Genomic DNA, 26,800 nt, shown 5'->3' with positions numbered 1-26,800 from the left:
GCTCTGCTTTCATTGAAAACCTTTAGAGCTCAGAAATAAAGAGAGTTGTCTTAAATTTCTAGCCATGTGCTTGAATTTCACATAAGAATTACACAAATATGGAAAGACACAATAGGGATCATCTCACCCAAGGCCCCCTTTTTACAGAGGAGGAAACTGAGGCCCCGAGAAGCTGGGTGACAGGGGCAAAGCTGGGTCAGCCAACCCCCCAGTTGCAAAAACTGAGTTTCACTCTGAGAACTAAGATCCCCGCCTCTCTATGAATGTTCCTTAGGTCACAATAGATGCATAAATAAATAAAGCGGTGACTCAGGGACGTGCTGATTGTTCCTTGTATCAGGGGACAGATCCTGAAATTGTACTGAAACACCATTGTTTGTGGGCAGTTAGGAAAAGTATGGGTCATGCCGGATTGCGCCAGCCCTGTTAACCCATGGGCTACTCACCGAGAGGCCCGCAGGTGCCAGCAGGTCTAAGTGGGTGAAGCCAGCCTGGTGGATGGAGGTGAGGGCTAACCCTCTGCCCAAGGGGATTCCACTCCCCCCCCTGCTGGAAGAATGTAGGTCCAGTGTCATGCCATCTTATTTCTCAAGAAGAACCAGAGACTTAGATTTTTATGTGACATTTCATATCATTTAAATGGAGAAGGCGATGGCACCCCACTCCAGTACTCTTGCCTGGAAAATCCCATGGATGGAGGAGTCTGGTAGGCTGCAGTCCATGGGGTCGCTGAGAGTTGGACACGACTGAGCGACTTCACTTTCACTTTTCACTTTCATGCATTGGAGAAGGAAATGGCAATCCACTCCAGTGTTCCTGCCTGGAGAATCCCAGGGATGGGGATCCTGGTGGGCTGCCGTCTATGGGATCGCACAGAGTTGGACACGACTGAAGTGACTTAGCAGTAGCAGTAACAAATGTTGATAAATGATCCAGATGTCCCCAAACATAGGTATAGGGCAAACAAAACACACCCGTGGGCTGAACTTGACCAAGGAGGTGCCCATTTGTGAGATCAGCCAGAACATGCATGGGAGGCTGATGGGAATGGTGCATCCCAGATTCCAGCACTCAGGACCCTTGAGTTGGGGGAAAGGGAGCTGACATGGATGGAGGTGCCAGGAAAAGTGCCGGGTGCCTTTCACCTCCACCACACTCAACCCACCTCACAGAGCTGTCAGACAACCATTGTTCTCATTGTGCAGCCCGCCCACAAAATGATGGGCAAGAGGTGCACAATAGCTTGTCCAAGGTCACAAGGAGAGTCAGAATGTGAACCTTTTCCTGAGGAACCTATTTGCAGGGCAGGAATATAGACGCAGACATAGGGAATGGACTTGTGGACACAGTGGGGAATGAGAGAGTGGGACGAATTAAGATAGTAGGGATTTCTTTGGAAGGAATGATGCTAAAGCTGAAACTCCAGTACTTTGGCCACCTCATGTGAAGAGTTGACTCATTGGAAAAGACTCTGATGCTGGGAGGGATTGGGGGCAGGAGGAGAAGAGGATGACAGAGGGTGAGATGGCTGGATGGTATCACTGATCGATGGACATGAGTCTGAGTGAACTCTGGGAGTTGGTGATGGACAGGGAGGCCTGGCGTGCTGCGATTCATGGGGTCACAAAGAGTCAGACACGACTGAGCGACTGAACTGAACTGACATATATATATACCACCAGGTGTAAAATAAATAGCTAGTGGGAAGTTGCTGTATAACAGAGGGAGCTCAAGGTGGTACTCTGTGACAAACCTAGAGGGGCTGGGATGGGGTGCGGGTGTGGGAGGGAGGTTCAGGAGGGAGGGGATATATGTATACTTACGGCTGATTCACGTTGTTCTGTGGCAGAAACAAATACAACATTGTAAAGCAATTACCCTCCAATTAAAAATTAAAAACAAACAAGAATGAATCCTTGTCTGATTTAGACACCTGTGTTAGTTTGTTCGGGCTGCCGTACAAACACCATAGACTGGGTGACTTAAACAATAGATGTTTATTTCTCTCTGATCTGGAAGCTGGGAAGTCCAAGGTCAAGGTGCTGGCAGACTAAGCTCCTGGTAAGAGCTCTCTCCCTGGCTGTCCTCCTGCTGTGTCCTGCACAGCCCCTCTGTGTGCACGGAGGAGAGGGCATGCTCTGGTGTCCGTTCTTGTAAGGATGCTAATCCCAGCATGAGTGTTGAGGGCCTACCTGTATCACCTCTTCAGAATCTAATTATTTCCCAAAGGCCTCGTCTCCAGATACTATCACACATAGGGCTTCAACATATGAATTTGGGGGGTGGGGAGGGGTGGAGATACAAGTCAGCCTGCAGTGAAACCTGTGTTCTTTGCACTGCATAATAGTGTCAGAGAGAGAGGTTTTAGCTGGAAGAAGGGTTAAGCCAATGGTGTTGATCTTTCTTTCTGCCACGGTTCCATTCCTGAGGCCTCCCAGGCCCCATCTCTCACCATGAGCTTTGATTCTTAACATCCTCCGAGGACCACAACACTCCCCCAACACTCCTTTCCAGTACTGGGTTTAGTGTTAGGTGTTGGATATTCCTCTGTTTTGAGGATGATGAGAAACACATATTGTAGGGGTTTGAGGCTAATTGCCTGGATGTGAATTGGGCCCAGAATACATCAGAGCTGTCAAAAACCGGACTTCCAATGACCATGCTCTGGACCATCTATCCTCTGTCCTTCTTGAGGCTGGTTATTAGAATGGATGTGGGCTTTCCCAGCACAGACACTCAGAGTGTACCTGAGAACATGAAACGCATCCCAGACTTTGTATGACCTGGTTGTCCCTAGTTAAATAAGTGAACTCTTGTCTGCAAGAGCCAACATGGAAATAAACACAGCTGCCTTTATTTCAGTAATTAAAACACCAAAACAAGCATGCTAGTCTCTGGTTACATTCAGATAGACAGGTTTTGGTTTTTCTTCTCTCTCTTTCTTTCTCTAAGAAGACCTGTTCGCAGAATGCAAGCGCCAACTCACCAGCATTGAGACGCCACCAGGTGGGATGAGGGGCAGAGGCAGTAGGGATGAGGGAGGAAGATGTGGAGGGAAAGAAGGCTGTTATTCTCAACCCCATTATTCAATCAGTTATGACAGTTCTATGTGCAGGAAGATCCCTGCCAGATTCAAGAGAATTGTTTAACTTCAGAGAGCAGCTTTTGGTAAGGGATGAAGATTAGACCAGCTATGTGACCATGGCTTATCCAAGTCTCTGTTCTTTGTTTTACGAAATAAGGATAATGACATCAAAATCATAGTGATTGGGAGGTCTGAGATAATGCCAAAAGTGTTATTAGTACAAGAGCTGGTGTCTAATAGATGTTAGCCATTATTATTTGTATTGTGAAAATTTAGCAATAATAAAGTGATAAATGCTGCCTGAGTACCTTGCATGCAAGCACAGGGCAGTGTGACCAGTCGCCTTGTGAGCAGTACTATATAACGAGTTCTCTTATTGTTTCGATGAGGTGAGCTGACTTTGAACTAGAAAGATCCAGGCCAGGCTGCTCCAAGAATGTGCTGGCCTGGGAGTGAGGGTGAGGCTAAGTTCTTACAAGGAGAGCCAGCTGTTTCTCCTTTCTGCAGAGGAAAGACCAAGAGGAAATGACTCTCAGTTCTTCATTCTACTTCAGCCAAACAGTAATAAACTTTGATGGATTATCCAAGTCCAATGTCAAAACCTAAATCAGCTTCCCCAGGTTACCCCAGCCAGCCCTGGCCATCTTCCTAATTGTGGAGTTAGTGTGTTCCCCGGGAAACGTGAATTCATGTTAATATTAGCCAATGCAAATGATCACCAAAAAGATAAGTGTTATATAACTGGGTCCCGAAATGCAGTTGTTACAAATAATTGGTGTTTTCTTCTAAGACATGTCTCCATGTCTGAAAAATGAACTCCAGTTTAAACGTTGGCAGATAGACTTTGGGGTAGTTCTGAGGAAGAACTCTGGACTAAGGATGGTCGGGTTATAAAATAGATCATTAGATCAAGAGAAGGATGCGGAGAACTTTTAAAAGCAAATTCATCAGGAATTGTTGTTCAGTCGCTGAGTTGTGTCCGACTCGTTGCAAATTCCATGGACTGCAGCACTTCAGGCTTCCTTGTCTTTCACTATCTCCTGGAGTTAGCTTGAACTCGTGTCCACTGAGTCAGTGATGCCATCCAACCATCACATCCTCTGTAGCCCCCTTCTCCTCCTGCCTTCAGTCTTTCCCAGCATCTAGTTTTTTTCTCTTTACATCAGGTGGCCACCTCAATAAAGTGGCAAATTTTCCCTAAATTAAAGCCAAGGCTCATGGTCTGTCAATGTGAAGACCATGAATCAGATTATTTTCTGTTGAAACTGCCTTAGAAAATGACCCCTCAGAATAGACATATTCTAGTGAAACCCTTGTTATCACAACCTACAATTCTGTCTGCCCTGACGTGGGCTGGACCTGAGTATGTTCTTGGTTTAAATTCTCTATGGGGCATCAGTGCGGTTTTGAACGCCCCTCTCCAGCCTCCATCCTAATGGGGCTGCATTTTGACAGTGGGGACAAGTCGGGGTTAGAGGTTTGGGTTTCATGAGCTTTCCCAGGAACAAGAATAGCCAAACTAAGACACGGACGCATGCTCCTGCTAAAACATTCTTTTCAGTAACTAGTCCACTGATTGTAGAAAGTTAGGAAAGTGTGAGAAAGCTACTGTTCATGTGTCCTGGTTCTTAGGAGCCTATGCAAGTAGGTTCTTAAAAGTGCTTTCAATTTGTGGTTGGCTGGAGGTGAGGGGGTAGGCATAGAGAGAGGGGTCATTGATGCTTTCCTTCATTTCATCAGTGAATATTTGTGGACTGTCTGTCAGATCCTGGGGCAGCCGTTGGGGTGGGTAGTTCTTGCTCTTAGGGAACGTCCCACAGATTGAGATGAAGGAACTGAATAAGCAGCTATCAAGCGATATTTTAAGTCCGGTGGTGGGAGAATCCAGAGTGCTGGGGAAGTGTGAGGCGGGGAGTGGGCACCATTAGATCTGGGAGAGGGCACCCTGTTGAAATCTGTAGGATGGGGTGGGTGAGAGTCAGGTAGAAAGGGCAAGTGAGGAGAGAAAAATCTTGCCACCCGTCTCTCCATACCTTTTCACCCCTCCTTCTTCCTGGGGAGATTTTTTTTTTTTTTTCTCAGCAGAAATAAATGCTCACAGATGGAGGTTTCCGGAAACCAGAAATGAGTTATCTGCAGCTGGCCTAAGGCAGGAAACTCACATTTTCCTTCTCTCTCCAACCACCCTGCTTCTGTTCTTGTTGGGAGGGAGGCGTCGTGAAGGAAACCCCAGAGATTTTCAAGGAAAGAGGAGGTTCCAAGAACTGAGCTCCATCTCCGACAGGTTGGAGTTGAAACGTCTTTGTTCTGAGTCAGCTGGCTGCCCAAGTCCCAGAGCAGAGCTCCGCCTCAGCTGGGTCCAGCCCTGGGAGGAATCTGTTGACCCAACTGAGATCTGCAGCTGGGGCAAGAGCTGGGAGGGGAGGAGAGGAGAACCCAGATGGAACCCGCAGGCTGGCAGAGGGGACCAGTCTGAGTCAAGATTCCATGACATAATAGCAGACTTCAGTAGAACATTGATTTAGTGCGTACCAGGCTCTGTGTGTTAACTCTGGTAAAACTCACCACACTCTTGTGATCTGAGTGCTGCTGTATCTTCCTTTTACAGATGAGGAAATAAGAGACACAGAGAGGTGGGATAACTGGCCCAGAGTTTACAGAGCTAGTTAGCAGCTGACCTGAGACTTGAGCTTGAGCTTCCCATGTTCCTTAGCAAACAGTCAGTGAGGGACTTCCCTGGTGATCCAGTGGTTAAGAATTCACCTTCCAATGCAGAAGATGTGGGTTTGATTCCTGGTCGGGGAACTAAGATCCCACATGCCCACTTGGGCAGCTACTGAACCCAGGGCTGCACCAAAAGCTCCTGCCTGCAGCAGCTAATACCCGATGCAGCCAAATAAATATATAGGGAAATAAAATTAAAAAACAAACAGAAGAATAAGAACAACAACTGAAAAATGTAAGTGGGCTCCAAGAGGCGCATGATGGGCATTGTCCAGATTTAAGCCTGATTCCCCTGGACAGAGGTTCATGAACAGATCATCAAATGGTTGGGGCATTGTCTTCTGAGAACCCTCGTTTGAGAGCCCTTCAGGCAAGCTGTCTTTCTAGCCCGGGTTGCTCTGCCTGATTACAACATGTTGACACCGTGTGTCTGCTCTGATTGAGAAAGAGCCTTATCTTTGGGGGCAGGAAGAGTAATTTGAGGGAAGGAGCTCATGAGAAACCTCCAGGACCAGCCCATGCGGTGGCTGGCCTGCACAGCATCTGGGCATCTGCCCTGAAAACCCAGAGCTCTCTGGAAAGTTTACACTGGGCGGTGCTGGACCTGGAGCTGGTCCGCTGGTCAGCGGGACCAAGACCTGGCTGCTGGCTTCCGCAGAGTTTGCTGCACTGTTGGTGCCCGTCTCTGCCCCTCACTCACCTTTTCTGCCTGCCCCTGTGGGCGTGGGGGCGGGTACCACTGCCTGGTGTTCAGGTGGGCCTCTGTTTGAGTTGGGATCTGCCGGTGCGTATGGCCTCAGGCAAGGCTGTGAGTGTCAAGTCTCCTTGTCTTCAAAACAAGGATAAATTCCTACTTTAAAGGCTACTGGAGAATTCGAGATTCTGTGTGCCAGCTGCTTAGCACAGTACGAATGACATAATGTATAGCTCTGGAAATGCTCGCTGTTGGCTTTCTCCATCTTTTTCACTGTCCCCATTGCCACCCATGTGGTTCAGAATATAGAAAGCTGTGAGAGTCCTAGCGTTTTATCTGAGTCATGCACACGATCTCTGATGGGCCCCTATAGAATGGGGGCCTGTGAGGAAAGGTCGTTTCCATGTTTTCCTGCTTAAAGGATGCCGCTGCCTTGAAACACACCCTGTTGTAGATGCGAGGTGGGTGATCTTGGGAGAATTTAATGATCAAATCTGAGAGGCACTGACTAGCTTAAGATCAGGATCCTGTAAGGTTCCCTCTGTTCCTGGACCCTGAGGGTGTCTGGCCAGATCCTGCCAAGGGGCCTGGGGCAGCCACCGATGGTCATGTGACACAGAAGTACTACCCAACTGATATGGTTTCCCCAATCACGCTGGCTAGACTTTAGCCCCGAGGCACCTCTCTCTAAGCTGTTTCATCATCCTTTGGAATTTTGCTACTTTGGGGCTTGTGCTCAGGGGAGATTGTGGCTCACATCAAAGGTGGTTTCTCTGCGTCATTTCTGCCACTTCCTGCCCTGCCTGCCATTCGGTCATCCCTCTGCCTCTCCACTGGCTAGAATCCAGCTTCTGTGCCTCATTTACCATCGAGCCCACAGAAGTGGGAAGTTGAGTTGACAAGATGGTGTGGGGTGAGATGGCAGGCCTGTGTAATAACAGGAAATCCTGTCATCTGGGGTGGTGTCTCACCCGGTCAGCCTGGAGGGTGGGGGGTGAGATAACGCAGATTAGGGAGCGAGTGGTTCCCCATTCTCCTTATTATGGCCCTTTTGGCTTCTGACTGAACTTCATGCCCTGTTTCCCTTTTGGGTTGAGTCCCACATAAACATTCACTTCCCATTACTCTCAAGTCCCCACTTCCTTCTCATTCTAGCTCAATGGCTGCTGGTGGCGGTGATGGTAATGATGATTGTGGTGGGGATAGTAATGATGGTGGTGATGATGGTGATGATGCGGGGGTGGTGATGGGGGTGGTGCTCGTAACGAGTGGTGATGGTGGTGGTGGTGGTGGTGATGGTGGTGATGGTGATGATGTGGTGGTGGTGGTGATGGTGATGATGTGGTGGTGGTGATGGTGGTGTTGGTGGTGGTGTTGGTGATGGTAGTGATGGTGATGATGTGGTGTTGGTGATGGTGGTGGTGGTGATGGTGATGATGGTGATGATGTGGTGGTGGTGATGGTGGTGGTGGGGGGTGGTGATGGTGGTGGTGGGGGTAGTGATGGTGGTGGTGCTCGTAATGAGTGGTGATGGTGGTGGGTGGTGGTGATGGTGGTGTTGGTGATGATGTGGGGGTGGTGATGGTGGTGATGGTGATGATGTGGTGGTGATGGTGGTGGTGATGCTTGTAACGAGTGGTGATGGTATTGGTGATGGTGGTGGTGGTGATGGTGGTGGTGATGCTTGTAACGAGTGGTGATGGTGTTTTTATTGGCGATGGTCGTGGTGGTGATGGTGATGATGGGGGGGTGGTGATGGTGGTGGTGATGCTTGTAACGAGTGGTGATGGTGGTGGTGATGGGGGTAGTGATGGTGGTGGTGGTGCTCATAACGAGTGGTGATGGTGTTGGTGATGGTGGTGGTGGTGATGCTTGTAACGAGTGGTGATGGTGGTGTTGTTGGTGATGGTGGTGTTGGTGATGATGTGGTGGTGATGGTGGTGGTGGTGGTGGTGGTGGTGATGGTGGTGGTGATGCTTGTAACGAGTGGTGATGGTGTTGGTGATGGTGGTGGTGGTGGTGATGGTGGTGGTGATGCTTGTAACGAGTGGTGATGGTGTTGTTGTTGGCGATGGTGGTGGTGGTGATGGTGATGATGGGGGTGGTGGTGATGCTTGTAACGAGTGGTGATGGTGGTGGTGTTGGCGATGGTGGTGTTGGTGATGATGTGGGGTGGTGATGGGGGTGGTGGTGCTAGTAATGATGATGGTGGTGATGGTGATAGTGGTGACATTGGTGATGGGGGTGATGGTGGTGGTGACACTTGCCAAGCTTTGTGGTATGCCAGGCACTGTTCTATAAACTCACCACTCAAAGATTAACTAATTTACCCTTGCAGTAATTCTGTGGAGTGGGTAGTTTTATTATCCCCAAATTCCAGTTGAGGAAACAGGTACAAGGGATTAACTTGTAAGTTAACTTGTAAAAGATATTGCTAACCACAGGGTTCAGACCCAGGTCTTAATGAAACTGCACTCTTGATGAAACTCTTCTCCTCTCTATCCTAAGCCCACTGCACACCCTCCTCAGTAACCTCTGAGGTTCCGTTTTCTTGTGTCTAAAAAACAGTAATATCACTATCACCTAACAGTTTTAGGCTTAAATGAGGAAACACATGTACATTATTGACAGTGGCACCTGGCACTTAGTAAGTGCTCAGTAAACTCTAATTGGGAAAAAAAAGTCAGGCTCCTTCCTAGAAGCAATTGGTTTTTTATTCATTATTATGAATTGCTCCAATATGTAATTACTTTCCTGTGTCCTGGGAAGAAACCGGAGAAAAGGATGGAGAAAGAGGAAGGGAGGCTGCTGACCTCTGTGCCTCTGTGCCCAGGAGAAACATGCAGCCAAGGTTTTGGGAACAAGGTTTTCCATCTCTTCTGTATGGAGGGGGCCACAAAGCACAGGCTCTTTAATCCTGTCTTTCTTCTGCTTTTCTCTTCTTTCTTGTACTTTACAAGCTAAACTAGAAAACTTAGTGAGGCAGATTATAGAGTTGAGTGATCCCTCTGTGGATTAAATCTGTGCATCCCTAATGCCTTCATCCTTTCCATTTGGGGACAAGATGGTAACCTGTCTCCTGAGAGAGTGGTCCCGACGGTGAGGAATCATTGTCTGAGCTTTTCTATCTTCCTCTCCTAGCACCTCACACCATGTCTGACACACAGTAGGTTTTCAGGAAATGCTTGTGACTTGGTGGAATTAACTCCTGGGGTCCTGATGTCAGTCCCCTGTTCCTGTTTTGGTGGAGAAGCTACTGCCAAGTTCCCCTTGATATGACGCCTCAAGGCCGAGAGGCAGAAAATCCCTTTCTCTCACTTCAGCTAAGGCCAGGGTAGAGTTTTTCAGAAGTGCACTTTCCTTGTAAACCAAGTGCAAGCAGAGCAAACACAGAGTATACAAATCAATGGCGGATCCCACACTGACTCGGCGGCTGACTGCTCTCAGCTTGGCCAGCGAGCTCTGACCTCACCTTACCCCACGCTCTCTGTGTTAAGATCTCGAGTTACCCGCCCCGGGGTGGGTTTGCACTGGCAGAGTCTCAGGCCTTGTGGGATTCTGTTCCCTGAGGTCAGTCTGCTTCCTGATACTGTACCCTTGATGTGGGAACACATTCCCACAATTCCTTCTCGGCCTCGAGCCATCCGCTGGTAACCTTGGTGGTGGTTATCGTTAATTAGAAACCATCGTTTTTAGGGGTTTTGAGTAGGACATGTTCACCATGTACTCCCAGATTTTAAATATCTAAGGAATCTCCCTTCCCTGTACTCCAGAAACCCAGTTCCTACTCCCCTGCCAAAGATCACTTTTATTATAGTCGTTTATTGGCTATTCTTCCAGAGTTCCTTTATACATACAGAAGGAATACTTACAGAAAAGCAGCTGGGGATACTTACTTGACACTTTATATGAGGCCCACAAACTGGGGTCTGATGAGGTGATTTGGTGTCTATAGCACTGCATTTCCCAACTTCAAGGAATAAAGTTTGCTAAAGTGCTTTGTTGCCCGACTTAATTTCTAGTAACAGCTTCAACCTTTTTTTTTAAATTAATATATTTATTTTAATTGGAGGCTAATTACTTTACAATACTGTGGTGGTTTTTGCCATACATCGACATGAATCAGCCATGGGTATACATATGTCCTGAACCCCACCCCCCACCTCCCTCCCCTTCAACCTTCTGTAGCCTCCTGTGTCCATGGGGATTCTCCAGGCAAGAATACTGGAGTGGGTTGCCATGCCCACCTCCAGGGGATCTTCTCAACCCAGGGATTGAACCTGTGTCTCCTGTGACTCCTGCACTGCAGGCAGATTATTTACCACTGAGCCACCTGGGAAGCCCCAGCAAAGCGTTTTGTAGCCCGACTTAATTTCCAGTAACAGCTTCAACCTTCTGTAGCCTTCTTTTTGGGGAGATAGAGGGGAGAAGACATTTATAGTGCATTTACAGATAATTTTGAAAATGCATGTTTGTTTTGCCTGTTTAAAAATTAAGGTACTGCGTGTGTGTGTGTGTGTGTGTGTGTGTGCGTGCGCGCGCTAAGTCGCTTCATTCATGTCCGGCTGTGTGACCCCATGGGCCGTAACCTGCCAGGCTCCTCTGTTGATGGGATTCTCCAGGCAAGAATTCTGGAGTGGGTTACTGTCCCCTCCTCCAGGGGATCTTTCCAACTCAGTGATCAAACCCGTGTCTCTTATGTCTCCTGCACTGGCAGGCAGGCTCTTTTACCACTAGTGCCACCTAGGAAGCCCCAAGGTACCGTGTATTTCAGTTCAAAGGGCCACTTGGACACCAAATCGTGTAGTTATGACAGAACAGCAAGTTAGAGCAGATTTGACATGAGTTTGTTGATACTGTGTACATAAAAAACCATATATATATTTGTTTCCTCTTCCCATATGATATACACTGTTCTGCAACTTACTTAAAAAAAAAAAACAATGTCATGTAGACATCTTCATATCATTACTAAGAGCACTTCTTTATTTCCTCTTTTTTTTTTATGGTTACTTAGAACTTCACTGTATGAGTGAACCAAATTTTTATGAGCACTTTATTGGTACAATTTATGTTAATCCCTATATTTCATTGCAGTAAAAACCTTGTACATATATGCATTGACCTTGTCTAACCAGTAACATGTGCAGACAGAAATAAGACAGGATTTTGTCAGGGACAGATAGCTTGCTGATTTACCCACCCAGGCCAGTAGAATGTTGATTTAAGTGATGAGGTAAGGTCCATTCTGTTCTGGTAACTCTGTAATAAAAATACCTGGTGGAGAGGGTTTTGAACTCGGGGTTTGCTACAAGGACAATTGCACAGTTCTCTTACAAGATCTGGTTATAGTCATTACATTTAATGTATCTAAAGCAGACTTCCACACCTGTGTCTGGTCACGCTTCAGTAAAGAACTGAGGACCACCCTTATCAGTGTGGTGGGAGCACCTGTTTATATTCTGCTTCTTTATTCATATCCATCAGCATCTTGCTGCCCTGGGATGGCTGCTGCTAGCTCCTGAGTCCTTTTTGCTATGCCTTTGTCTTGGCAGTTGCAACAAGTTCACTCTTTAGTCTGTGCGCCTTTATGAGCTGGTTTCGATCTCGAGCTTTGTCTTCTTGTAATGCTCTGCAGAACTCTGACGTTGGCCATGGCTTGATGGAGCCCTGGCTGAAACCTTAGGGTGCTGTACCGTTCCTGTCACTGGCAGGGGAGGAGACCCCTTGAAGTCCTCAGTTGGGTAGCATCACGATGCCCCCAGGGTGCCACTGTGAAAATCCCTGGGCAATAACCACCTGCTTAATCACATCCAATCCCAGTCAATAGTGATTACTCCCCTGCCATGCTCCAGGAGGTTTCCCTAGCTCTTAACTTTGAAGGCCTGCTCTTACTGCTGAAGCCTCTTTTTCGATTTTACCTGAAGCATCTTCATGAGCACAGTGTTCTCCCAGTGTGGCTTCCTTGGGACACCAATTCCATAGCATGCAGTTTAGTCTCAGAACCGTGTTGACCCCTCCACACTGTGGGCCCCGAAGATACACTTGAGCAGCTCTGTTAGTAATAACTGACTGTGTTGACTTGTTTCCCCCACTTTTTGATGAAGCTTGGCTCCTTCACCTGTGGTTTTGAGACTTCCCGGTGGCCGTGAAGACCTTGTTGGGAGCCAGCAGCCGGGAGCAGCTTCCCTGCCTCTTCCTGTCCCAGGGCCTCCCCCTGGGACTGCCCACTTGATTTCCGTGTCTGGTCTGAGAGATGCCTCTAGCCTCGAAGTCCAGGCGGGACCCACCTGCTCTTGGCCTGGTAACCAAGGAAGACTTCCCTGGCTTGGTCAAATCTCCACACATGTCGGTGAACCTTAGGTTCTCTGGGTGGGGTGGCCTTCTGATCTCTTGGATCAGAAAATGCAGTTCTCTTGGATCTGAAAATGCAGTGTCCACCACAGACACATCTTCAGTCCTAGGAAAAAGAAGGTATTTTCCTTGCTCAGTGTGGGTTTTCAGCATTCGAGAGTTCTTCCTGGGACAAAAGTTTAGGTCATGGATGTTTCTTCCTCTTGTGACCCAGTCTTGTTGTGTCTGTCTTCTGCGCCTTGTGACATCTTGCTGTAACAACTTCCTGTTTATCCGACACGTGGGAACGCATTGTTTTGAGGAGTTAAAACCCAGTCGGTGTGGTCAGAAGTTTGAATGTTTGCTCCTTAGTAACCGTGGCTGATGGGATGCGTAAATAAAGTCAGTGGATGTTCTGAAGGCTTTCTTCTCTAGGGAACTCGCTGGATTCTTGGCTTCAGCTTCCTCACCTTGTTTGGGTTAAATTAAAGAAAGACCAGTAGCAATGGTCGCATGATTTGTCACGGGGAGAAGGAGGTCTGGTGCCAATACCCCCATTTTTCATTTTCTTTTTTTTTGTGTGTGTGTAGCTCTTAAGGCTCTTTGAACTTATCTTGGGAGTGTATTGATTAACCCGCTGGCTCTTCATAACCCTCCCTGCAAAGATGTAAGCTCCTTGAGAACAGAAACCTCGCCTGTTCTTGTCCTCTTCTGTATGCCTGGTGCTAGAACAATGTCTGGCACATAAAGGGCAGCTGAATGAATGTTGGTGCTGGATAAATAAAATAGACCCGTTCTCCCCTGAAGGACTTTTCAGCCGCTTGGGGATGGGCAGTGAGACCACCGAAACCATGGTACCTGAATATATTCTTCCATGAATTTTCGAGGCAAGACAGGGTAGAGTTATGCAAAAATGCTGAATTTGAAGAATAAGTTTGAATGTTAACTATGCCACTGACTTATTTGGGAGACCTCTCTGTGCCTCAGTTTCTTTATCTATACATGAGGGATAATAATTGCTCCCCCCACACACATACTTTCTAATACTTGGATGAAGAATGTATGCAAAATGCATTTTAAACCAGGAAGTCTGCAAAGATGGGGGAATTAATTACACAGTTGTGGTATTCCTCTTCCTTATCTTTTGCTGCACGTGAAGCAAGGTGCCCCGGCCTGCCTCCACCTCTATTAGAAATAGGATCCCCTGTGGCTGCCCTCTGGAAATGCTTTACCCATAGAGTGAATGAAGGAGCAGAAGTCCCTCTAGGATTCCCATCCCCCCCCCCCCAATTCTCTACTAACCTTGGTCGGGGTAGGGCATTCCTAGGGCCTAGGAAAGCACACCCCCTTCCCAGGCCTGGTCTCAGTGCCTGTGTCGCTGGCAAGCACGCCAATTCATTGTGCATCCGTGAACTAGACTCCAGGAGCTGTGGCATCAAGGACTGCTTGACGGTGTTTCTCTCTCTCCAGGCGCTGCTGAAGAGTGAACTTGGATCATTCATTACAGACTATTTCCAGGTAAGTTCTGTGCATCTGAGCATGGGTTGTATTTTGCACGTGGGTACATGGACCCTAAGGGATGACTGATAACGGTACACAGGACATGCCTTCAACATCCAAAATTATGTATCCCGAGTTCCTCCTATGTGCTGGGCACTGCAGTGCAGCGGCTGTGGCGGCATACAGGACAAGTGTCCTTGCTCTTTTGGAGATTACAGTCTCAGGTAGCAGTTCTCAGGCTTTTTGGTCTCAGGAACCCCTTTATGTTCTTAAAAACAATCATTTATTTGGATTAACTGTATCTTCAGCATGATAGAAATTAGACATGAGAAACTTTACTGTATGCCTTAATTCATTCAAATAATAAACCTCCTGCATGTTAGCATTAATGACATGTTTATGAACAATAACTTTTTCAAACTAAATGTAGAAGTGTGGCATTGTGTTATATGCCTGCAAATTTGCCTGCAGACTGGATCCTCGAATCGGCTTCATCATCAGTCTATTGTGATAATGCACATCTGGAAAATATTGCACATAGTCTCCGGAAAATTCCACAGTACACTCATGGAGGATGCAAGGCAAATAACAGCTTAGCGTTGTTAAGAAAATCGTTTTGACCATGTGGAAGAGGTCTGGGTGATCCCCCAGGGGACCCTGAACCACACTTGGAGAACTGCTTCTCTACTGCCATTCCCTCCCACCCAGTGGATGGTACCTAATTGAGTGTAATGAAATGTCCCTTTAGTCAAGTTCTTTCTTGTCATTAAGCCTCTCAGTCTGTTCTGTTAAAGGTAGAATTGAATCAGACAAGCTAACATCCCTCCTGCCTAGACACTGTTGTCATGCAGCTAGTCAACTCAAGACTCCAAATTCAGTCACAGGTGGTTTCTAACCCACTGGCACGAGCTGGCTTCCTGACTCCAGTCAAAGGCACGTGGTGGGAGGGCGTGGGGAGGTGTCATGTAACTGAGTGGGTGACTTCCACGAAGTCAGAGCTGAGTGTCTGGGGCAAGCTGCTTCACCTCTCTATGCCTCAGTTTCCCCATCTGTAAAATGGAATTAAAAAAAAATGATCTATCTTATAGGTCGCTGCTCTGTCCACATGAAATAATTCATGAAAAGCACGCAGCACATACTGTGAAAGGGCCAGGGCGGGGGGAAGCAGAGCAGAACGCTGAGAGCCAGACTGCCTGGGTTCAGCGCCCAGCACAGCCACTTTCTAGCTGTGTGACCTTGGGAAGTCACTTTACCTCTCTTATTTTAGTATCTTGTTCTGTAAAAACAGGGGTCATAGAATGTAACCCTTATAGGGCTGTTGTGAGGACTAAGGTAATTATTATTTGTTAAGTGTTCGAACAGTGATTAGTACAGAGTAAAACAGAATAATGTGTTCATTAAATATCTATATACTGTTGACCCTTGAACAACATGGGTTTGAATCACAAAGGTCCACTTGCACACAGGTTTGGTTTATTTTTTAATAGTAAATACTACTGTATTTACTGTAGGATCCATGGTTGGTTGAATCTGTGAATATCAAAGATCCTGTGAAGCAGAAGACTGACTACAAATTATATGCAGATTTTCAAGTACGTGGAAGGTTGGCCCCCAAAGCCCCCCATGTTGTTCAAGGATCAGCTGTATACATATTCTTTATTCTAAAGTGTAACCCGCCCATTTTAATGGGGAAGTGACATAAAACCCGTAACAAATTGGTTTCAGGTTGGTGATGTTATTCTGTGCCCCAGGTGAGCATACTTTTAAGACAGTATAAAGAGTTTGTAGGTTTTAAAAACAACACAAGCATCCTTTCATTTTCTTTGCATAGATCAGGAAGCTTAAACTTTTATGTGCACTTTGAAAGAATGACAAATGTCAGTTGTTACACACACCCACACCCACACCCACACCCACACCCACACCCACACCCACACCAGAAAATGGCCACTTGGCCATTCTAAATCTGGAGAAAGCAAGACCCAACAGAAGCCCGGAATTCAGTCAGGTCAAAAGTCTCAGCAGCTTGAAAGACCACCCCTGTCCAGGAGAGAGACAAACAAAGATTAAAGAAGAGATAATTAGTCACAAATGTGAATCATTTCAGTTGCCCTTGACTCAGAGGTCAGTCTTGTCCACACTGTCTTCTCTCGCTGTCTCTAGTGACTGAGTTTTAAATCCCACTACAGAAGTGGTTTTTCATCCCCTCCTGGAGAAACCTGCTGGCCCAGCTGCCTTCCTCATTGACATTTAAAATAGACAAGGTTCCCTGTGTGGTTTCAACCAGGTTTGACGTGTCAGTCATTGCTTGGCTTTGGGGGCTCCCCCTCGGATGGGTTGGGGAGGGCTTTTGGGTGGGGATTTGTTTAACTGGGAAGCCCTGAGGTTTCGAGGGCAGTTAGTACTGCTTACAAAGTGTGTCAGACACTTAACAGCTGGTAACCACATGTCATGTTTTATCTAGAGCTTAATCAGAGAGACTGCTTCGTGACTATTGAGTCTCCTTCTGGGAGTTTTTCATGATTTCAAATCTGGGTTTTTCCTTAGTTCAAGGTGCTAGATTGGAACAAAGGCTATCCTAGATACTGTTTGTTTGTTAAAATGTAGGTTTTAGGTCTCATGCGAGCTCAGAGCCATTTTTTAAAATGCGTTTGATTCTGTAGTCCCTAGAAATTACCCAGCACATAGTAGATGCCCAGTAAACTTTCTTGGGCTAGAGGAGGGGGTTGTCCACCGTGGATACATGAGAGATTTGAGGAGGTGTATGCCGTGGTATTGAGCAACCTTTGTCTTCATGGTGTTTCCTTATTTTCCTTTGGCACTTCTGATCCTGCCAGGGAAAGTCTTGGTTTGCGCCCTTGTGTCTGTTACACTTCTGCAAGACTTGATGATCTATGCTGTTTAATGAAGAGACAGCAGGTTTCAGACTTAGTGTCTTCAGCCAGAAGCCCTTAATTAGAGTTATGTAACATCGTTTAGTTTGCATTGAGTAGATCCTTGAGTTACATTCTGTTTATGGTAAATGGGGTTACTATGGTTTCTTTTTTAAACATATTTATATTTTGAAAAAGTGGATTGAGGGGAACTTCCCTCAGTTCCCTGGTGGTCCAGGGGTTAAGACCTCGCTTTCTAATGCAGGGGGTGTGGGCTCCTGATCAGGGAGCTAAGATCTGACATGCCTTGGGGCCAAAAAACCAAAGCATAAAACAGAAGCAATATTGTAACAAATTCAATAAAGACTTTTAAAGTGGCCCACATTAAAAAAATCTTTAAAAATAAAGAATGAAAAAAATGGATAGATTGAAGAAAAATAGTATACAGGAATAACTGTAAGCGGCCCTGGTTGTGGCCAAGTGGTGATGGTGGTTCAAGAGAGACTCAGGTTTGGAAAGTCATTTGCCAGGCACCCTTAGTAATGGTCTGGTTTCAAAGCCACACCGAGAATAGTTCTTCAGATGAAGAGGGAAATCCAGGAGGGAAGGCGGATAGAGGCAACCTCAGCCTTCACACTCAGTTATCAGCTGTAGTTTTAAGAGGGACAGTCAGGATGGGCTCCAGGAAGAGCGTTCCTCCAGAAAGAAGGAAGGGGCAAGGTCTGGGGACAAGTGAGGAATGAAATCTTGGGGTGGACTGTTGCAACCCACATGCCATGGACATGGCTGTTGGGTAAGGTGACGAGTGGGCTCCTCTGTGTGGAGGATCAGATGACCACCCTCCCAGACATCTGTACTCAGCAGTGAGATCTGCTTCCTGGTACCCAGAACCCCCAACCCAGAGATTACTGTTTGTAAAATCTATCACTGGGGCTCCACTTTTGAAAGTGAACATTCTCATTTTGCAGCTTAAAAAAAGATGGTCTTCAGGGAAGTATAATGAAAATGACCCGAGGTGAGGGAAGGAGGAAAACAGGTGGGAAAATGGTGCTTATCTTATGCCTGCACACAGAGAAGACAGCCCATTTGACTGGCAAAAGCACAGATAGATTTCTAGAAGACACCGGCCAGAAAAAATCTTTGACATTTGCAGTATTGATTTTCTTTATCCTTTGGTCTGTTTTGAATTGCGCCCAGAAGGAAAATTGGGGTTTCCGACAGGAACTCTATCCTAGAGACAGCCCTGGGCGGGTAATTGGTTTCTTTTAACTCTGGAAATGGATGATAGGAAATGCTCTGCATTTTTCTCTTAACTGATTAGGTACCTTAGTGGTTCGGGATGTGGGGATGGGAAGAGTGCAGATAGCACTCTGTGTTTCTGCATCTGCTGGCTGTGTTGTGTCTGTTGGAAGCTTTTCCTCAAGCCCAGAAAGTTAAATTACTTTTGGTGCAACCAGAGTTTTGCTTGATACAGAAACTCAGTGTGTAGTCAGTGACTTTCAACAAGATTTGTTCTTTTTGTTTAGTCACTCAGTCGTGTCTGACTCTTTTGTGACCCTAGGATTGTAGCTCACCAGGCTCCTCTGTCCATGGGATTTTTCCCAGCAAGAATAATGGAGTGGGTTGCCATTTCCATCTCCAGGGGATCTTCCCAACCCAGGGACTGAACCCACGTCTCTTGCATCTTCTGCATTGGCAGGCAGATTCTCTTCCACTGAGCTACCTGGGAAGCCCTTGAACAAGACACTACCTAGCAAAAGGGGAAATCTGGCAACCACACTTGTCAGTAGGTCACAGATGGCCTAGTAGTGTGTGATAGAATGTTTCCATCTTCTCATATCTGTGAGTCCCAGGAGGCAAGTTTCCCATTAACTCACCATTATCAGAGAGGATTCATCAAGGGCACGTGGCACGTGGCAGGAAGCTGAAGGAGAGACCCATAGAAGCGTCCTGGTCACCATGGAGTATGAAATTGAAGTGCAGAGCTGTAGATACATCCATACAGGTAATACAGAACATTATGTTAACTGAAGCACTGAGTGGAAGGTAAAGGCTTAAAAACAGGCCCAGAATAAATACATTGTTTAGGTACAAAGATAGGGCTTGTAAGAATCCAGAAAAATTAAGGTGGAGAAGCAATAAAGAGTGGGGGAAATAATTTTTGCAATTTTCAAACCCAAATGGAATAGGGTACAAAAGTTTAAACTCTTCTTTAATCCACTTGGGAAGGCTAGAGTGATTCCTGAAATGGGAAAAAGGATAAATTAGGAGGGCTTCTCAGGTGGCACTAGTGGTAAACAACTAGCCTGCCACTGCCAGAGACATAAGCGACTTGGGTTCGATCCCTGGGTCGGGAAGATCCCCTGGAGGAAGAAATGACTACCCACTCTAGTATTTTTGCCTGGAGAATCCATGGACAGAGAAGTCTGGTGGACTACAGTCCATAGGGTCACAAAAAAGCGGATATGACTGAAGCAACTTAGCATACAAGCACGCAGGTAGTGAGGGACAGTTCCCATGTACTGCTTTGAAGGTGAAACTGGAGCCAGGATCCAGAGGGGCTTTAAACAAGAGGAGCTGAACTCCAGGATGAAGATGGGAGAGATGGGGAGAGGATGATGTCTTTCGGTGAGAAGGTCATTAGAGGTTGCATTTTGAATTTGGCCAGCTCTTGGAAGAGAGGCCTTAACTTACGTACAGAGTCTATGAACACTGGGGTGGCCTAAACGCTTCCCTTGGCTGCTGAGAAGGGAGAGAAAAAGTTGGCATAGTCTGGGGGCTTCCAGGATGACCCCTGGCTCTTTCAGGCTGCCTTCTGTGGGGTTGCCCACCAGCCAGCCGCTTTGCTGTACTTAAGTTCCTCGGCAATTACTTGAATTTTGTGCAATTATTTGAATATTTTTACTGGACTTTCCTCCTATTTCATGGAGATAAATGGAAAAATGAGTCTTGAAATGGATAACCATAAATCTTAATATAAGTGAGAGAAAGATAGAAATCTGTGGACATGCTGAAACAGCAACTCTGTAGCTTCATCGGACGAGATTATTACACGTTCAACTGTTAAAGAAGGAACATGTACATACCAAATGCTGCAAATATAGCACCTGAAGATGAGCACCAAAAATGAGGTGTAATTAGGGATTTTATCATCTAATGCTCTATAGAAACAGAACTCCCCCTTATAACACGTCAGTGCCTTGTTCCACATGCGTATATGTTTTTGGAAACCCATTATGGATGAAATTGGGTGACTAGGCTGGGAATGGCAGGAGACGGGTTTAGGGAACCAGGGTGAGAAGGGATGGAAGACATGCTGGACACATGAAAACATCTAGCACTTCAGTGGCCTGAGAAGTAAAGACTGAGGCTAAAGAGTATTGTTAGACTTGGGAAGCAGCAGGGGGCCTTTCTCGGAGGCTGTTCTACAACTAAAGGAAGACAAAAATAACCATCATAGTAACAAAAGCCAATGTTTTCCAACATTTATGTGTCAGGCATTGTTCTAATCTGTTGGTTCTCAAAGTGTGGTCCTCAGACCTGCGTTTTCAGCATCACCTGAGAAAGTGTCAGATAAACAAATCCTCCGGCCCCTCCTCAGACGAACTGAATCAGAAACTGTGGGGTCCGGCCCAGCAGTCTGTGTTTTAGCAAGTCCTCGGTGATTCTCGTGTGCGCTCAAGTCTTGAGACCTGATCTGAGAACCATTCCTGCACTAAGTCACGTGGTCCTCCTGACAGAGGATGAGAACATTTTCATTGTTATTGTTTAGCACGTATTGCAGCTGAACTTGGGGAAAGAGAGGTTATTCACTATCATTCGACTTGTAAAAGACAGTGTGCATGCTAAGCCGCTTCAGTCGTGTCTGACTTTTTGTGACCCTATGGACTGTAGCCCGCCAGGCTCCTCTGTCCATGAAATTTTCCAGCAAGAATACTGGAGTGGGTTGCCATGCCCTCCTCCAGGGGATCTTTCCGACTCAGGGATCATACCCTGTGTCAATTATATCTCTTGCATTGGCTGGCTGGTTCTCTACCACTAATGCCTCCTGGGAAGCCCAGTAAAAGGTAGAGCATAGATCAAACCCAGGCCATCCGGCCACGGGAAAAAATCTTTTGGATTATATAATTTAAGTGTTAAAAATGCCCTGGAGACATCCCCTGAAAAACCCCGGAGAAGAAAAATTTCAATGCTTTTAAACTTTATATTTTTCAGTATCTAGCAAAACAGACATGGGACTGTTTTCCTGCTTCCTCATAAAATAACTTGAAAAAAGCCCTAATTCACCCTTTCAGTGAATTTTACCAGCAAAATGATGCTAAATGAAGAATTAGCATTTGTACCAAGTTTTAAATTGTCTTCAGTCTCCCATCTGGGGCTTTCTCTCTGGTCTCATCACTCCTACACATTGGTTTATTAAGAACTCTTTGGGCCTGGGGGTGAGTTTTGTTTATAAGACTTTTTATTGCTTATCTAGGAAGACATCCAGGTTCACAGGAAATGTAGACATCCTTAGAGATGATGGCTGTACTTTCAAAGTCACAAAAGGGGAAAAAAATGGAGGTGACCCATGAATCCATTATCGGCTTGATGCCAATGACAACAACCTCTGTAGACATTGCTGTCCCTGAAAACAAATGCGTGAACTAGAATTATTGGTTAATACAAGTTCTTGGTGGGCAGAGTGACATCCTGCCAAATCCTTCTGGGGTAGGAAAGAATGTCTTATCTGGCAATAGAATCTATCTGGGAGCCAGATGTGTGCCTTGCTGGATATAAAATGTGGTTGGGAAGATCCCCTGGAGGAGGGCATGGCAACCCACTCTAGTATTCTTGCTTGGAGAATCCCATGGACAGAGGAACCTGGCTATAGTCCATGGGGTCTCAGAGTTGGACACGACTGAAGAGACTTAGCACAGCGGAGAGGGAAGCCCCAGGAAAGCCCTTTTGGAGAGGCAGAAGTTGAGAAGCTGTAGCAGGATTGGGCAGCAGCAATGACCCAGACGAATGAAAGTTTTGGTGGAACCTGGTTACATAGCCTGAAATTGCCAAGCCAACCTCCCCACCATATCTGAACCAGATGGATCTCATCTATTTTCCTTTGTGGGCAAGGGCATTAAAAATCTCTCCAACTGACTGGGCAGAAGAGTGTGATGCCTAAAACCACCAGCCTTTCTGCTGGGAAGGTATGAATCCCAGTCCTTGCCAGAACACTTTCTGGCTGTGTGACTGTAGGCATGTTACCTAGCCTCTCTGAAACTCAGTTTTCTCAGTGATAATCTAGCTGTAATCACGAAGGCAATGGCACCCCACTCCGGTATTCTTACCTGGAAAATCCCATGGACGGAGGAGCCTGGTGGGCTGCAGTCCATGGGGTCACTAAGAGTTGGACACGACTGAGCGACTTCACTTTCGCTTTTCACTTTCATGCATTGGAGAAGGAAATGGCAACCCACTCCAGTGTTCTTGCCTGGAGAATCCCAGGGAGGGGGAGCCTGGTGGGCTGCCGTCTATGGGGTCTCACAGAGTCGGACACGACTGAAGCGACTTAGCAGCAGCTGTAATCACAGTACCTACTTCCAAAGATTGTTGCCAGTTACTAGAGGAGATGACATATATTAAGTGCTTTGTATAATACAAACTGAGCCATCAAGGAATGATAGCTGTTCACCTTAGTATTTTTTTTTTTTTTTATCATCATTGCTGAAGTAAAACAGAGTCATATGCTGGGGGAAAGATTTGGGCTTTGGATTCCAACCAACCTGAATGCCAGTTCTGGTCTCACGTTTGCTAGTTGCTTCTCTGAACCTCAGGGCTTCCCTGATAGCTCAGTTGGTAAAGAATCTGCCTGCAATTCAGGAGACCGTATTTTGATTCCAGGGTCGGAAAGATCTGCTGGAGAAGGGATAGGCTATTCACCCCAGTATTCTTGGGCTTCTCTTGTGGCTTAGCTGGTAAAGAATCCGCTTGTAGTGCGGGAGATCTGGGTTCAATCCCTGGGTTGGGAAGATCCCCTGGAGAACAGAAAGGCTACCCACTCCAATATTCTGGCCTGGAGAATGCCATGGACTGTTTAGTCCATGGGGTCGCAAAGAGTTAGACACGACAGAGTGACTTTCACTTTCACTTCTCTGATCCTCAGTTTCTTCTTCTGTATAAAGGGCCTCAGTTTGTGGCAACGGTAAAGTGAGATCACGCATTCTAAGGGTACAAAACAGTGCCTGACAAAGAGTAAAAACCAGTGTTATCCCTCCTGTCATCCTTTCTGTTCTTACTGTCATCATCACTGCTAAAGCACCAGAAGCAATGGATGGTTAGCAGCCTTAAGCATTTACAGAGCTCCTACCCTGTGTGGGAGTAGCATCATTCACCCCAACTCCTAGCTTGTTGGTTCTTCATTTTTCGGAGCCCTTCTGGCCGGGTCAGGGAGCAGCTCTGCAGTTGTCACAGGCCCACTCTCTCCTCTGTCCTCCCCAGCTCCTTCTGCCCACTCTCCAGGATTACCCAGGATGAGCTGAAGACTGCATAGTTTTGATACTTTTCCACAGACACCCTTGTGTTTTGTTTTGTTGCGTTTTTTTTCCCTGGAGCCTTGTTTTTCTGCTGGCAGCCCATTTTCAACATCTTCATAAACACAGGTCAGCTGTTTTTTTTTTTTTTTTTCCCTTCTGGATCCTCTGCCACTTCATTAGAGGGCTATGTATTCCCCGTCCAAGTTCATTTATGGGGGCTGCATTAAGTAACAACTGGCCCATTTCCTAGGCGGCTGCTATTGAATATAACTGGTTCTTTGGCTCAAAGCCTTTGGGTTGGGAGGTGATGGGGTTGGTGCCACTGGGCAGGGAGTGGGACAAGAGGAAAGTCGGGATCTTCTCCAGCTCTGTTCCCGTACATTTTCTCAGCACCTTCTAGAGTCAGGTGTTTATCTGGGGCTGGGAATACTGGCAGGTGAGGCCAGGGGGAACAGACGCTTAGAAAGACAGGATAGCTCTCTGAATCCAGGCTGTTTTTCTCTTCTTTTTTCTTTAAGTCTCAGCCGTTTTAAGCTGCACAGATGTCCAGTTGGTGTGTCCCTGGGTGCAGTGATCAGCAGACAGGGTGGGCTTCATCATTTGCAGACGCAGAATGCAAATGTGGTTGCTACCGGGGCGTGGAAGGCACTTCCCTTCCCATGGACCTGCAGCTGCCACCCACCATGGACAGGGGACCCCCAAGAGTTATAACCTTCACGGTCTCGGTACATAGATCAGGGGTGGTCAAGAGGCCTCCACTGAGTCACCAGCACTCGAGCCAGAGCTTTGCCAGGCCAGGGCAGGGAGGTCTGCCACCTGGCTTTCTGCAAGATGCTGTAAGGCACCAGGCCTGGGCCCCCACCGACGTGACCCTGTCATCGCCTTAGGAGTAGGATGACAGCAGTGGTGGGGCAGGGCAGGGGAGATTGGCAGGGCAAGGAACAGCATGGGGTGGGGAGCAGGGACCTAAATCCCCCCTCCGGGGGTGGCTGTAGGAGACAAGACCACAAGTGAGCTGAAGTCAAGCCCCTGGGGTGAGCTCCATTGCCCCGTCAGCCTTCTCTTTTAAAAAACAGATTTAAAAAATAAAAAATATTACAAAGTGAGGAAGGCAACTGCAGAGCATAAGTCCTTTCAAAGCACTGGGACCTTAGGATTACAGGGCCCTTTGGATCAAAGGGGGCCTGGTTGATTACAGTTCCCAGGAGAGCAAGTGATTGGCTCAGTTTGAGACTTAGGTGGGTCGGAGGGTGGGCATCCAGCCAATCAGTGTAGCCGGAGATGAAGGCTGGGTTCAAAGGGCTCAAGCATGCAAGAGGGGGCCGAGTGTCACTGAGTAGGTGGCGGGCGACTCTCCAGAGAGGTGGGGCTGAGGGCCAGGCTAGCCCAAAAGATCGAGTTCACTTAGCACGTGCCAAATAAAAGCTGGAGATTGTACTTCTAGTTGCAGTTTATTCAACTGTAAAATAAGAGCAAAATCTACAAAGCCTAGGAGTAAAAATGCTTTCTTTAAGATGCTTTTGAAATGTGCTTTAGCTTTCTGGAAAATGAGTCCAACCTAAAAAATTACTGAAACTGTGTGTGACCATTTGATTTGGATCACAGGGCTGGCGAGAGGTGAGAATGACTAGATGATTCTTAAGGCCCCTTTTCACCTCAGGTTTCTGTTACTCTTATTTTAATCTAAGCTACAGAATTTCTATGCTATGTATCATGAGAAATTTAACAAGAATGTTTTCTTTTCCATTTCTTCCATAATACACAAATGACTTCCTTAGTTTTAAAAAAAGTTTCCCCAAATGTCTCCTTGTAGGGGGAGGACCTGGAAAAGAGTAGGAAGGAGAGCCTATGCCATGTTTTAAAGTTTGTCTAGTAAGATGCAAAGTAGTTTTCATCAAGGGAATAAAATGCCATTTGTAAAATAAGAGCAAAATGTACAAATGCCTAAGGGTATTAGAATTTTGGCTTCCCAGATGTCTCAGTGGTAAAGAATCCACCTGCCAATGCAGGAGCCCAGGAGACTTGGGTTCAATCCCTAGGTTGGGAGGATTCCCTGGAGTAGGAAATGGCAACTCATTCCAGTATTTATGCTTGGAAAATTCTATGGCCAGAGAAGCCTGGTGGGCTACGGTCACAATGAGTAGGACACGACTGAGCACACAGCCTATTTCGTACTAGAATTTTAGGGACTTACGTCACTTTCTCTCTTAAAAACATTCTCTTACCTTGATTTCTTAAAAGCAAAAATGGTCTCTAACATCCAAACAGGCAATATGTACTCAGTGAATATTTATTAGCTTCTACCATGTTTTAAGCATTGTTCTCCAAGCCAGGTAACCTAAATTACATGGTCCTCACCCCTAAGAACCTAAAATCCTGACGCATGGGATATATTGACTATTACTGACTAATGATACAACCTGGACTAGGCTTTTATTTCTCTTGGTGCCTTGGACACCCCTCACCTTTAAATGTAAATAATTACAGTGCAGGAACATAACGATGAAACCTGCATCACAGGGAGGAGTCTCTCGTACATTTGGAGGTAAATCTCAGAAACTTGAAATTAAGGAGGATTTGTGGCTATTTTGGAAGAAGGCTGGGGTACCCGTGTTGGCAATGGAGGCAGTGATGGAGAGCAAGGCATCAGGACTCCTCGAACAGAGCGCCTGGGGACCTCCTAAGACATCCTCTGGGCCAGTGAAAGGGACCAGGGCACAGACTTCAGGCCTGAATTGGGATTTTTGCTCAGAGCCATTTGCTGGGGGTTGGTTACATCTGGAAACACCTGTGCCATCCATTCCTGCCCAGCTAAGGTGGCACAAAGTCCTGATTGTGATCATCTCAGTGGTGCTGTGGTGTTTTTCTTGCTTCTGGGATTCGTGTGCTTGGTGGAAGGCAGAGGACACAGACTTTCACTGTCATTACTTGTCTGTTCCATCATTCCTAGGAAAGGAATTGATCTTTTTCCCTTTAACAGAGTTGGTGGACTCCCATAGGATGTCACTGTAACTTTGAGTTGGGACTCCATCTTGAAACTAAATGATGGCTAATTAGTTTTCAAATTAGGTTATAGCCT

At 46.5% G+C, this 26,800-nt stretch overlaps 1 protein-coding gene across 1 annotated transcript in view; it reads left to right on the top strand.

Moving 5' to 3' along the window:
• Positions 1-26,800, top strand: part of PRR5L (proline rich 5 like) — a 78,907-nt gene that overhangs the window by 26,592 nt on the left and 25,515 nt on the right. Inside the window, 1 exon segment of the mRNA XM_070383543.1 lies at positions 14,307-14,354. Coding sequence (XP_070239644.1) covers positions 14,307-14,354 — 48 coding nt within the window.

This window comes from Bos mutus, chromosome 15, assembly GCF_027580195.1.
Source record: "Bos mutus isolate GX-2022 chromosome 15, NWIPB_WYAK_1.1, whole genome shotgun sequence".
Classification (NCBI taxonomy): domain Eukaryota; kingdom Metazoa; phylum Chordata; class Mammalia; order Artiodactyla; family Bovidae; genus Bos; species Bos mutus.
This window is presented reverse-complemented; position numbering and strand designations above follow the sequence as displayed.